The sequence below is a fragment of the Marmota marmota genome, unplaced genomic scaffold, assembly GCF_001458135.2.
Source record: "Marmota marmota marmota unplaced genomic scaffold, marMar, whole genome shotgun sequence".
Classification (NCBI taxonomy): domain Eukaryota; kingdom Metazoa; phylum Chordata; class Mammalia; order Rodentia; family Sciuridae; genus Marmota; species Marmota marmota.
The window spans coordinates 14278692-14292442 of record NW_025999853.1 but is presented as its reverse complement, the minus strand read 5'-3'; the positions used below and the strand labels follow the sequence as shown (position 1 = coordinate 14292442).

The 13751-nt window shown below is 36.3% G+C and overlaps 1 protein-coding gene across 3 annotated transcripts in view; it reads left to right on the top strand.

The window, feature by feature from the left end:
• Positions 1–13751, top strand: part of Cfap54 (cilia and flagella associated protein 54) — a 293504-nt gene that overhangs the window by 132501 nt on the left and 147252 nt on the right. For all 3 annotated transcript variants that reach the window (XR_007347741.1, XM_048803590.1, XM_048803601.1), the window contains 6 exons: positions 77–229; positions 1931–2125; positions 5004–5091; positions 5378–5587; positions 8575–8641; positions 10956–11138. Coding sequence is in view for 2 of the 3 variants with exons in the window: in XM_048803590.1 (XP_048659547.1) it covers positions 77–229; positions 1931–2125; positions 5004–5091; positions 5378–5587; positions 8575–8641; positions 10956–11138 (896 nt within the window). In the remaining variant the exon portion in view is untranslated. The remainder of the gene's footprint in view (positions 1–76; positions 230–1930; positions 2126–5003; positions 5092–5377; positions 5588–8574; positions 8642–10955; positions 11139–13751) is intronic.

Here is a 13751-nt window from a genome sequence, read left to right as displayed (position 1 = left end):
AATCAGAGCCTTCTTTGCTTCTAGTTGGCTCTGTGCCGCGTTTCATCCCCAGTGTCCCCTTTCTTTTTCCTTCCAGAGTATAACAGAGCCAAACAGATCATCTGTGTGCCCGTGGATGTGACAGACACTTTGAGATGCTTTAGAGAGACCCTGGAAAAATCCAAATACCATAACAGATCAATCCGACACAGCAGAAAGTTGCTTTCATTATTTCTGGCACAGACACAAGGTAATTGGTGGTTTCATGTTCCTGGATCTGTTTGTGTAGGGCCACCATCCTGCAGACCCCTTCCCCACTGACATCCACCCCTGGCTGCCTTTCCCCATCTCCTCTTGTCTAAAGGATCTTACCATCTTTCCTTCTACACTTCATTCCTACTATGGCAATTTCTCACTCACCTGCTTTTATGCTTTCTGAGAAACTAGCCAACTCCCTGGAAAACATGTGGAAATAATATTCATTAATTGTCTGATGCTGTACATTGTTGTCCTCACAGTTGCCTTTGCAGGTCTAGGACTGTGCTCATGTTCTGCTTCCATTAGTGGATGGGTAAGGCATACTGAGTTAACTAGAACCTTTTACCAAGTACCACTTTACCCATTTCAAAGAAATGGGTGCATTTTAAAATAAGCACCATTAAGACCTCTTACTAATCCCATAAATTTTCATCTTAGAGTGTTCTTTTAGCTTAGAACCAGATATTCACTATTATTGGTTATATTACGTTTACTCATTTTCTTCCTTATCAACATTTATCAATTTGTGAATTCAATCAAGGCAGGGCTTTGAGTGGGTAAGCGGTAAACTCAAAGAACAGTGTAAAATTTAGGCTGAGAAAAAAATCCTGAATTATCTATACTTAGGTTATTTTAAGACTTTAAAACTTTGACCTATATTTATGCCCTTTGCTGCTCAAATTTATCCAAGTAATGAGAATAAACTCACAGTAATTATATTCTGAAGCAATTAAAATAGATTTAATTTACCACCCCTTAAATAAGATGCTAATTTCCACTGAACTTACCTTTTAGAAATTTGGTCAGTTGTTTTTACAACCACGAACAAAGTTTTATCTATCTATCTATCTATCTATTTATTTATTTTTACTGATTTGCTTGTTATATTTTTGGCCACCCCTTCATCTCCCAAGAGCATTCCTTATAAAAGTATGCCAAATTTTTGGAGGTATTGTCTGCAGACTCACATTATGTTCAACTAGCCCTCCAGATTTTTTTTTTTTACCTCTTTTCAGTTACTCTATACATTAACAATGGCTAAGGCATAGAGTAAAAAAGGAAATTCATTCCTAAAAATGATTCTGTTAATTCACCCTGAATCTCACCTGGTACTAAAATATTCTCAGTAGTTTATCCCTAGTCCTCAGGCTGTGGACTTCAAAATCCATATTAGCTTCTCTCTCTGCTACTTTGACTATTTCCTTGGCATATTTTTTCTCTGCTTTTCCCTGTGTGTTTTCTGATCTTAAGAAGAGAGAGTTTTTTTTCCCCCATTTTTTTTTTTTTTTTCTTTCTTAGGCCAGAACTGTGTAAGAGTTGACTCTATCCCAGAGGTTTCTGCCCCAGGGGCAAATGAACATCTTACTGTCTGAAGCTATTAAAAAAAGGCGAACTCATACTGTGTAACTTCCCCCAATTCCCCAAAGCATGATCTCAACATTAGCTTTCTGGTTTACTGGCCCTTTGTAGTGCTCTTTATGAAATAACAAGGGTATCGAGCCCATCCTCCCACACCGGGGTGTCTTTAAAAGATGATCCTGGATACCAAGTTTAGGGAAAAAGTGACCCTCAAACTGCAAATAATTCCCATGTGTATGCAAAATCTTTTCTTCCCTTTCGGTTTCCTCTACCCTTTCCCTCCCCATCCATTTCCTTCCTTTCACCATTTTAAATTTTGTTTCCACAAATTTAGGAGATAGAGCAGGAATCAACAATTTAAAATTCACGCCTGGGAAGGTGGAATTTTGTCTGGGAACAGAAGAGATGCACATGTCAACACCTCCTAATCTTTCTCAGGAGCACTTCAGAGTTTTTAGTTCAGTGGAGAAAAGCAAACTTCCCTATTCACAGCTGGGATTGGTAATTTCTTCTTATCACCAAAGTATTGGTAAGGCTAACCCACTGTGTATGCATGTTCTATATGGCCTTCTGAATTAATAGTGAGGTTGCATCTGGTCCTGAAATGTTACCCTTGGAAGTAGCGTGAAAGATCTTGATTTATCACACTATCATAGGCTGTGATACAACAGTCTGAATACAGAAGATACTTTCAGTCTCCTCTTGTGACCCACTTTCCCAGCCTGGTTGTCACCCTTGTGAGATTCTAAGCCACCCTTCTGCCCATCCCTCTTTAATAGGAACTGTGAACACCTTGTGGGGAGGGGACCCTTATATATGCTTTTTCTTGATCTCAGATGAGTTTATTTTCCTTTTTTGGCTTTTCTACAAATTCAATAATATATTCTCAACCTATATTGTAGACCCAATTTGCCCTTTTTGGACAAAACATCAGTTGATGTTTTATAATTCTCTTTCCCCTTATATTTTACTGAAGTAAAATTTATATTTATCACATTCTTCCTACATACACATTTCTAACAACAACAACAACAACAACAACAACAACAACAACAAACCCAATCAAACAAACAACAAAAAAACAACAACAAAACCTTTATGGGGCTTTAAGCATCACCAGTTAGGGGTTATAGGTGGTCTCCCAGAAAGGAGAAGGAGGACCTCAACTGCACCCTTGCAGGTTCTTGACTTAGGCTGCAGAAAGGAATTTCAGGATGTGTAAAAAAGAAACAAAGATTTATTCATGAGAGCAATGCTTATTCAGGCATGCATCAATAGAGCAGGACACACTCTCAAAGGAAGGAGTGTAGGTATGGAAAGTAAGACATGCATTTGGGGTCTTGGGCTCTTCTTTTTAAATCTGTTTAAAAAGCCATTTTAATAAACTCTTCCTGATTCTGATTATTAACCATCTATTATACCTGTAGTTAATAACACCTGTAGTATTTTGATACAAGGTTGACAGAATATCAACAACATGAGTGAAAGGGGATTGGACAGATGAAATTTTGGGTGGGGAAATAAATTGGTTCTTTGGGGGAATAACCGTAGTTCAATGTTTAATGCTCAAGGGTGTAATGAGACCATATGAGATCCCCTCTGAAAATGACCAGGGCTCAAGTCAGAGTGTTGGACACTTCTTTTAAAGTGAACTTTGAAATATTGATCATGAGAAGTGCATGGGGATAACGTTAGCCTGATGAGCTCTATTCTCTTACTCCTGGAGCACAGGGTGGGTCACAGAGGTCTGATTCTCTTTAGGACCTGTATGTTTGATGTCATCCAGTCAGCAGATAATGTGTCGAATGTGCCCATATTCCCAAGTATCTAACAATATTTTCTCTTAGCTTTATTTAGTCTAAAGAAAAGTATATTGTGTAAGCTAGTAATGTATGTAGGCATTAATCATCTAGATTTGCAATACTCTTAAGACTTGAAGACTTCTTTTTTTTTTCAAGATTTCAGGCTTTGAGGAACATAGGTTTGGGGAGGAGTAAAGGCGAGGGTATTCACGGAGCTGCTTTTATTTATTTATTTAATGGTACTGGGGATTGAATCCAGAAGTGCTCTACTACTGAGTGTCTTCCGAGATTTTTAATTTTGAGACAGGGTCTTGTAAAGTTGCTGAGGCTCTCCTTAACTTGTGATCCTTCTACCTCAGCCTCCTGAGTAGTTGTGATTATAGGTGTGGTGCTCTTGAAGGTTTTTAGGTTTCAAGTGACAGTTGCTTTTCTCTACCCCATTAGTCTCCTTTATACCTATTTTTATTTCTTGCCTCCTGCCTCATAAAGTAAAGGATAAATTAAACAAAATCACTTTATAATAAAAGAATTCGTGTGTTAGCATATAAATGCTCAGGCATTAGAAGGTGTGAAGAGGTGGTCAGATGCTTCTGTCCTCTATGTGCAATCACCATGATATGATAGCTACGGATAAACTGACACAGGTGTGTTGTATTGGTGACTTAAGAATTATTAGCATTATTAACTTAGGTAATACGATTTTCTAAAATGGCAAATAAGTCTTGATAACATTCTGAACAAAACAAAGTTCTACATTGATTGTATTTCTGGAAAATTTAGGATGTTTAAAATCATGCAAAAATACTCTTTTATGTGTAAAATGAGGTTAGATATCAGACCAAGTTAATTTTAAAGATATTTTGCACTTTTTTTTTTTTTTAACTGTGGGGAAGTTTCTGTGTATTACAGGCCATCCAGAATTTCTGGTTCTCACCTATAAAATACCAGAAAATGCACCAATGTGACAACTAACAAAATCCTTTCTTAAATTTCTAAAATGCCCTCCAAGACAGTACTGCCTCATGAGGAACCACTTCCATGTTGGTTGGCCTCCTAGCTTCCTGAAAGCACGCATTTATTAAAAAACAAACAAACAAATTTGCATGATACTGAAGATATATTTTCTGGATTTAGGTAAAAGAAAAAATTCTGCTTTGCTGTGATCTTGTCACATCTCTGCTCAAAGCAAACTCTTTGGGCCTCCCCAGTTGCTATAGGGCAGCCTCCACAATTCAGCACCTGGCAATCAGGGGCCTCCAGAATCAGACCCGACCTCTGTCCTCAGGCTCCCAGTTTACCTTCTCAAGAAAACTGTGCTCCAGTCATCCCCATCATTCCCATGTATCTGTGCCTTTCTCCCTTTTCACCATCCCTCCCTGTCTGACTTCATCCCAATCTCCTGTTCCTATGTGTTCAAATAAAACATTGTTTGCTCTCTCTGGGTATATAAATATAGTGTGACATTTGAAGGCACTATTAACTTGAAGCTTTCTTACTGCAATCTACATGGTTAAGGAGTAATGCAGTTTAAAATATTCTTGCAAATAAAAAGGAAATATTTCTCTTGCAACTGACATTTGTTCTTTTACTTGATTAAAAATACAGATGTTCTCCATGCCAGCAATCAAAGAAGTCTTAAAGTTCAGGCACTCCATACACTTGGAAATCTTCTCATCTTTGCAGAAAAGAAAAGGTAGATTTTTAGGAGTTAATAGGTCAAGGGCTAACTTCTTTTGTTTGTCAAAGATTTTAATAATTAGGAAAAAATATTGTTTTCCATAAATTTTAGTTGCACCATGCTTCATTTTATAGTATCAAATGCTACTTGAGAGAAACTGTTATGAACAATGGATGGTATAGATTTATTTTCTAATGTCTTCATTGAATATTTTTATTCACCCTATTTACTTTTCCTTTTGGAAGGTGGGCTTGAAGACCAGTCTTGGAAAACATACCACTTGATGCTTTTTTTGTTCTAGGGCTGCTTTTAAGTGTTGGTGTCAAGCTCTTGATGATATATTCAGAAAACCAGATGTTCTACATACATGGAAAGAATTTGTCCCCTCCTCCACCAGTGCCCCTAATAGTTGTTCACCTCAGACCTTCAAAGACTACAGTGAGGAATTTCTATCAAAAGTTGGCATTTGGGGGTGTCTTCAAGGTGCAGTCATATCCGCAAAGATAGCACAGTGAGTATGAGGATGGAATGACCCACATCCTAGCTACCCTTTGTGCAATAGCCACAAGTGCTATCTTCTTGGAAAGTTATATCCCCACCATGCAGGGTGATATGGATTACTCATTGGTGATGTTTATTGGTTTTGACCATCTTCTCCATCTTTCTCTTTTGCTCTCACACTCTTGGCTTTTTAGCTCTCTAGGACCTCCACTTCCACCCCCACACCTCCCAGCTCTAAAGTAGGAGCACCACATCAGCATAGATAGGTCTTTGCTTTATTCACGGAGGTATCCCACGTGTCCGGCATTCATTGACTACCTGTTGAAGAAGTGAGAGAAGGAATAGTTGGCACGGAGGCAAGAATAACGATGGAGGCTGGCTGATGTGGGAAGGGTCAAGAGTATTATTGAAACCCTGTACCCTTGGCATGTCACTCATTCTTTCTCAGCCTCATGTCCTCATCTATAAATGGTGATGGTGAAAATTACATGACACATGCTAACAGTGTGCTTGGCTTTCCATAACAAAGTATCACAGACTGGGCATAAGCACCAGAAATGTATCATCTCAGAGTTCTGGAGTCTGGACATCTGAGATCAAGATGTTGGCTGATTGGTTTCCTCTGAGGCCTCTTTCCTTCGTTTGTAAAGGGCCATTTTCTCACCGTGTCCTCCTATGGCCTCTCCTCTGTACTGGTCTGTGTTCTAATCTCTTTCTTCTGCAGATGCCAATCATATTAGGTCAAGGTCCATTCATATGACCTCTTTTTAACTCAAGTACCTTTTTGGAGACCCTATCTCCAAGTACAATTACATTCTGAGGTTACTGAGGGGTTAAGATGTCTATACACAAATTGTGAGGGGATACAGTTTAGCCCATAATGCAGTAGGATTAGTTTCCTATTCCTGCTGTGACAAATTGCTACAAACTTAGTGACTTAAAACAAAATGGTTTTGTTGTTTTGCTGTGCTGGGATGGAACCCAGGGCTTCACACAAACTGGGCTAGCGCTACTGCTGAGCTACACCCCCAGCATGTACACAAATTTATTATCTTACAGTTATGAAGTTCAGAAGTATTAAAATCAAGGCATCGGTGGGGATGTGCTTCCTCTGGAGGCTCCAGGGAACAATCTGTTTCCTGGCCTTTTCCAGCTTTGGGGTTCTTCTGCATTCCACAGCCAAAGCCCCATCTATCCTTAAGACCAGCTGCCCTCCATCTTTCTCTTTTGCTGTCACCCTCTTGCTTTTTGGCTCTCTAGGACCTCCACTTCCACCCCCTACATCTCCTTCTCTGACTCTGATCTACCTGAATAAAATCCAGGACGGTTGTGCCATCTCAAGGTCCTTAATTCAATCACATCTGCAGAGTCTTTTCTGCCACGTAAAGTGACACATTCACAGGTTCTAGAGCGTAAGACATGGATTTTATTGAGGCCCATTGTTCAGGATGTCATGTGTAATGTATGTGAATGTTGATCATAATGCTGAATAGTTACCACACACAAATACCTTGAATATTTGGATAATGAGAGAAATGTAAAAATTAAAGAAACAGTAGAAGTATACCTCTCCAGTTTTTCCTTTAGCTCACCTAGAGGGCGTGGTGGCCCAAAACCTGCATTCTGTTTTGAGCCTTAGAGCAAACTGAAACAATAACTTCTCCAAGTTAGTTTTTTCATATTTTTAAAAGAGTAGTATCTTTAGGCAGGGGAAATAAGAAATTGCCACTTTAAAGGCATTACCCATGAAAGATCTTTTAAACTTCAATCAAGTTTGATTTTTTTTGTGCTCCTGAAAAGGAATTTATCCTTAGACAGACACACAGACAGACAGACAGACACACACACACACACACACACATCACTTATGACAGTAGAGGTTGGTGATTGGGACTAGAAAAGCCAAGGGAGGAAGGTCACAACTTGGAAATGAACAGCTCTGGCTTTCTTGCCAGAGGCACCTCAGCTCTGTGTCTGAAGTTATCACCCAGTGATTTCAACCAAAAAGAAAGCTGTTTCCTGTTTACCCAGCTGTAGGTCTGACTTCCAAAAACCTGAGTCCACAGGGAAGGGCAGGGGTCCTTGAGCTCTTCTCCCAGACTCTGAGTGAACTGAACTCTTTACACTGCAAAATACCACAGTCAAATATCTACACAGAGAAGCCCAGGTCAGAGGAACAATGTTATTAATATAATGAGGCTGATGGGTTTTATCTAAGTAAGATTCAGGAGCAGGCAACACGGTTTACAGCTGCAAATGCATATTTCAAGACCCATGTAAAGGAAACTCACAGTGTTCTTAGGGGCATCAAAAGGGACAATAGTAAATGGAAAAATTATCTTAATTTTTGGCAGAGAGACTTAGTGTGAGCAGCTCTATAATAAATGGCTAGTGAGAATATATGTTTTGCAATATTTGGGGTTTAACAGCCATATTCATTATGGTTATAACTAATTATGGTTATTTAACTATACTCATTAAAAATCTTAATTTTTACTTCATTTTCTACCCCCAAATTCCACTCTGAAGGATTTATCCAGCGGAATTAGAAGGATACATGCTCAAAAATGTAGTTACAACAATATTCACTTCATCACTGGAGAAAACCAAATGAGATTAATATTTTTATATTCTAGTACATATAAATAATAAAATATCAAAGTTTTAAAAAATAATGATGTAATCTATTATGTCTGTGAATGGAAAATTTGTATATAAAGCTAGCATTATATTTTATAATTTTAATCTTAATATGCAAGTATTTTTGTTTTCCTTTATATAGCCATGTATAGAAAAATCTAGAAGGAAACTAACCAAACTGTTACCAGAAATCATGTTTAGGGGGTAAGATTATGGCTAATTTTCCATTTTCTTCTTCATATTTTTTTACGTTTATCTTTTATTTTCTGTGTCCTAGATATATGTCTAAAGACATATATTTATATCAAAATATTTTGGAAAATTGTCTAATAATTGGTTTTTCTTATTCTCACTTAGGTTTATTATAACCCTGAACGTTAACAAGAGAATCAGCTGCTGCATTTTTTCTGCATTACTCTTTCAGGTAACCCTTGATATGTGTTTTCTACGATAGCATGACTATTCTAGAAAAAAAAAAAGAAGTGCTATTGTTATTAAATTTCGTAAAGCTCACAGGTAGGAAAATAGCATGAACTGTGATTAAATATCACAAGCCCATTTCTCCTTTGGTAAGATCAAGTTACTAGTTGGTCCCTATGAAGCCAGTCTGTTTGACTTCAAATGGTTGCCTTAAGTTACCTCAACTTTAAATTAAGTTTTGTTGGGTTGCATGATGTAAAATATGTCATCTAAAAAGCAAGTAATAAGTTGAAGACTAGAAGAGGAGTGCTTGTGTGTCTCAGGATTTTGGTTTGACTTCACTGAAGAAGAAAGGAGCTTTTATCTGAAATACAAGACATTCTGAGATTCAGGGATGCAGCCAGGGGCCTTTGCAGTCTGCTAAAGTTTCTGTTTACTTTGGCAGATGGACAGATAACCCTTGTTATGTGTATCAGAGGAGGCTAAGAGCATCTGAAATCTGGATAGATAAGTTCTTTGGGAAAAGCTCCTTTGAATATAAGGACAGACTTTGCAATTTTTTCATATTCCAAATACCTTCTGCCTGTGCTTCAAAGGGAAGAGGGAAGGAGGCAAGAGTGGGAAGGGAATAATGATGATCTGACCCAGACTCCTTATATCTCAGTTTTACTTTCTGATATTCCTTGTTTTTGAAGATAATGCTGCTTATGTTTTAGCAAATATGTGATTTTAAAAAATGTTCAGTTTTTCATTTAACTTGGACATTAAATATTGCTGTATTAGTAATGCTATAACTAAAATAAAAAGCAGCTGGTGGGATTAATTTTAAAAGTCTGCTCATTCTTCTTAAGATTTTTAAAGCAAATTTGTGAGATTAAAAATTTCAACATCTACCTAGTATTTTAGAATAGGATCCCATATAATCTTAATAAGCAATCTGATTAAAATTCTTTCCCGATATAAATTTTAAAAATTTATAGTGCATTCATCATCAAGAAAAGAATTAGTTAAGATAATCAAAGAAATACTTCTAAATGTAAAATTGGGTTTTATGTATTTGTTTTAGTCAACTTTATTTGCTGCTATGACTAAAAGACATGACCAGCACAATTGTAGAGGAGGAGAAGTTTATTTGGGGGCTCACAGTTTCAGAGATCTGTAGTTACAACAATATTCACTTCATCACTGCAGAAAACCAAATGAGATTAATATCTTTATATTCTAGTACATATAAACAATAAAATATCAAAGTTTTAAAAATAATGATGTAATCTATTATGTCTGTGAATGGAAAATTTGTATATAAACTAGCATTGTATTTTATAATTTTAGTTAAGAGTCTGTAGACAGCAGGCTCCATATCTCATGGTAAGGCAGGATATCAATGGCTTAAAAGTGTAATGGAGGGAAGCAACTCACATGGTGATCAGGAAGCAGAGAGATACTCCACTCGACAAATACAAAATACTTACCCCAAAGACACCCCTTCTCCAATGCCCCACTTCTTTCAGCCACACCCCACCTGCCTTCAGTCACCACTCACTTAATCCCATCAAGTGTTAATTTACTGATTTGGGTTAAGGCTCTTGTAACCCAATCATTTCTTCTCTGAACTTCTTGCATGTTTCACAGATGAGCTTTTGGGGGACGCTTCACATCTAAACCACAAAAGTATTCATCTTGTTTTCCCAGAATCTAGTACAATGTTGATCATGTAAGTTACCAAGAGATAGTGTCACATTAACCAGATCATCTTTATATTTATTGCAGTTGAAAGTTTGGAATTACCTGTCCTTAATTTAGACTTAAAGTTGTTATTTTCTCAATTTATAATCTTGATATAGATTTTTTGGTTATACAGACATGACTTTGAATCTCTTTTCTGCAATCATTAGCTGTGGGACTTCAGATAAGGTGATTGATTATACCACAATTATGTAACTTCTGAGATGGTGATTCTTCCTTCTAAGAATGGATTAGATGAGCATTAAGTGAAATAATGTTTATAAAAAAACTATTAGAAAAGTCCAACACAAATTGACTCTCACTAAATACTTTACGTAATGGTAATTTCTTTGAAAATAATAAATATACAACTACCATGGAATTTTAAAAGCCCATCTTGCCTGATAAAAGCAATAATAATTAATATTACAGTAATATTAATAATTATAATAATATAATTACTGTTTATTATGGAGTATAGTATGTTAGACATGTGCTAAGCACTTTAGGAAGTGATAGCATGTACTTATTTTTTGGTTTTATCATTGCAAGTGCAATTTATAGCTTTTTATTTTACTGTATATCATTTTCAGGGTTTGCTTCGAACCACACTTCCACATCCTAAAGCTGAACGTTGTTATGCTCAGTATGAAATCACTCAGCTTCTCCCAGGCATTGAACTCTTCTCCGATAGACACAGGGCTGACATCTGCTCTGTAGTTGCCAGCTTGTATTACATCATACGTGAACTGCACTATGCTAAGCAAAATCTAATGGTGAGTAATTTGTGAAACCAACAACTTTTAATTCACTTTGGCATATTTCCCCACTTACTTTCTACTTTTCAAGTTTCGCTAGTGTTCTAAAGTTCTTACTTCACTTTTATATTTAGGATTCTTATCTATACTTACAAATAAAATATATTAACTAACAGTCTTTCTTTAACATTGTTTGCATTGTATTTTGTACATTGTATTTTGACATCATTATTTACATTGTATTTTTTCCGTTTTTATTCTATTACTTCACTTCTTTTATTCTTAAGACATGGTGAAATTGACTAGACTGTGTCATTGGTAGATAACATCAAACATAGGAGTGTAGTGCGCTAGTAACTTACAGCATTAAGTTGTTCAGTTCTTATCAATACCCAAACTATGAGTGTACTTCCATATTGAAATACGTTTCTTGTGTCTCGTGTCTTTTCTCTGTCAAGGGTACATCAAAGAGAACAATCCACTCTAACGATGAGATAAAAAGTAGAAAATTCCTAATGTCCTAGGAAACCCCGAAGTCCAAATATAGCTCTCCTTTCCTGGGGAAAGAAATCACAGTATATAAGATAAAGTTGGTTGCATTTAAAAACAATTTGGTGTGTTTTATTAATCCTCATATCTATTTTCTTTTTTTAAGCTCTTTTCTCTCTTCCTCTTATACTCTTATTTTTGTCTCTCTTTCCCCCCTATGTTTGCTTCTTGACATATTTTCCTTCTCCGTTTACTATTTTCCTTTACTCCATAACTTTCATACTGTTTTTCATGTATTATTTTCTATTCTCTTGGCATATTGTTCTTCTAAATTCAACTCTCTCTTTATATTAAAAATATTTATTGGGGCTGGGATTGTGGCTCAGCGGTAGAGCGCTCGCCTAGCACAGATGGGACCCGGGTTCGATTCTCAGCCCCACATAAAAATAAAGGCATTGTGTTGTGTCCATCTATACCTAAAAAATAAACATCTTTTAAAAAATATTTATTGCCCCTGAAATGTATTGTTAAATTATAAAATCAGGTATTAAAATGAAGAGGTGTTAAAAGCACCTCTTCAATTTATCAATGCTTTTAACACTGGGCAGATTTGGGATGAAAATGTCTATTAAAAATAATGATAAAATGGTGCTCCTCTTCCTGGTAAAGGGATTCATTTCTAGATTGAGAAAATGATCCTATTCCCTGGGTAACCTTTAGCTGCCTACTCATATTCATATATAATACATATCACTGCATTGGAAGAGAAATGAGACTTGTTTTCCCTCTATAAAGCTTAAGAAATTGAGAATGTTTTTTTCCCTGAATAATTGAGCAACTTTCAGCAATAAAATTGTGTGTTTTATTTCTCACTAAAGAAAAAAAAACCCTAAATCTCAAAGGTAATCACAAACTCTTAATGTTTTGTGCTACATTAATTGTAGAAAAGGTTCTATGTTATGTTTGTAATGCATAATTGTAGAAAAATAGATTGCATTATGTTTGAAGTCATTTAAGTTCTTGTCCTTTTTAAAAAGCTGTTTCTGTGGGCTGGGGTTGTAGCTCAGAGTTGAGTGCTTGCCTAGCATGTGTGAGACACTGCTAGCCAGATTTCTTTACTTATGCCAAATGGTTTGGTTTGCTAGCATGGAAACTCAATGAATACTTTGTAATAACATATCCTATATAAAAATAAAATAAAGGTATTGTGTCCACCTATAACTAAAAAAATAAATATTAAAAAATTTTTTAAAATAGTTGTTGCTGTTAGCAGCCACCAATTGACCTACTGTTAGAGGTTCCCCAGCTAAACTTGTAAAAAGTAACTGTTTCTACTTATTGACCTTCTTCAGAAGCAGCCAAGTGGCTAAGGAGACTTCTTTCAAATATAACATTTGCTAGGGGACCCAGAGCTGCAGAACCATAGGAAATAACTTTGCTAAACAATGGGGTTCTCAATTCTTATTTCATCTTCCTTTGGAGGGTCAGGCTACAGCTGCAGGAACAGAACTTCAGATTTGAACTGAGACCAGGGGCCGTTCCAATGTCTGAGCAAAACTGTCTTGTCTCTGGTTGGATAGTGGTTGAGTTAATGGAAATATTGATTGTTTATTAGCCTTCACTTAGAGCCATGAGACCTCAAAAACAATTGAGCTTTTGATTTGATTCTAGAAAACTTAAAATATTATGTGAGGAGGAAGGCTGGGTTTTAATCAGTAGAATACATGCTATGTAAAGGCTGGAACTTGTTAGATTTTGTTCTCACTCAATAGTGCCTCACACGTAATGGACATGTTTTAAACTTGTTTTTACCAATGAAAAAATTACTAATCGAAAACACAAAGTGGCTGACACTGATATGAATAAGTAAGAACTAGTTAGGGGACATGAATGTGAGTTCTTTTGCTTTAAATTTTACACTTATTTGATTGCTCATTTGGTAGAAATTTTCCACAGGCTTCGTTTATGTTAGTTTTTTCAAGGAAAATAATTAATTGGATTTTAATTTTTCCATGCTTAAAGAGACATGAAGCCTCATTTTGGGATACCAAATGGTATCTACAAGGAACTGTAAGTCCCTGAAATTAATAAGGCGTTTGCTAGCCAGATTTCTTTACTTATGCCAAATGATTTAGTTTGCTA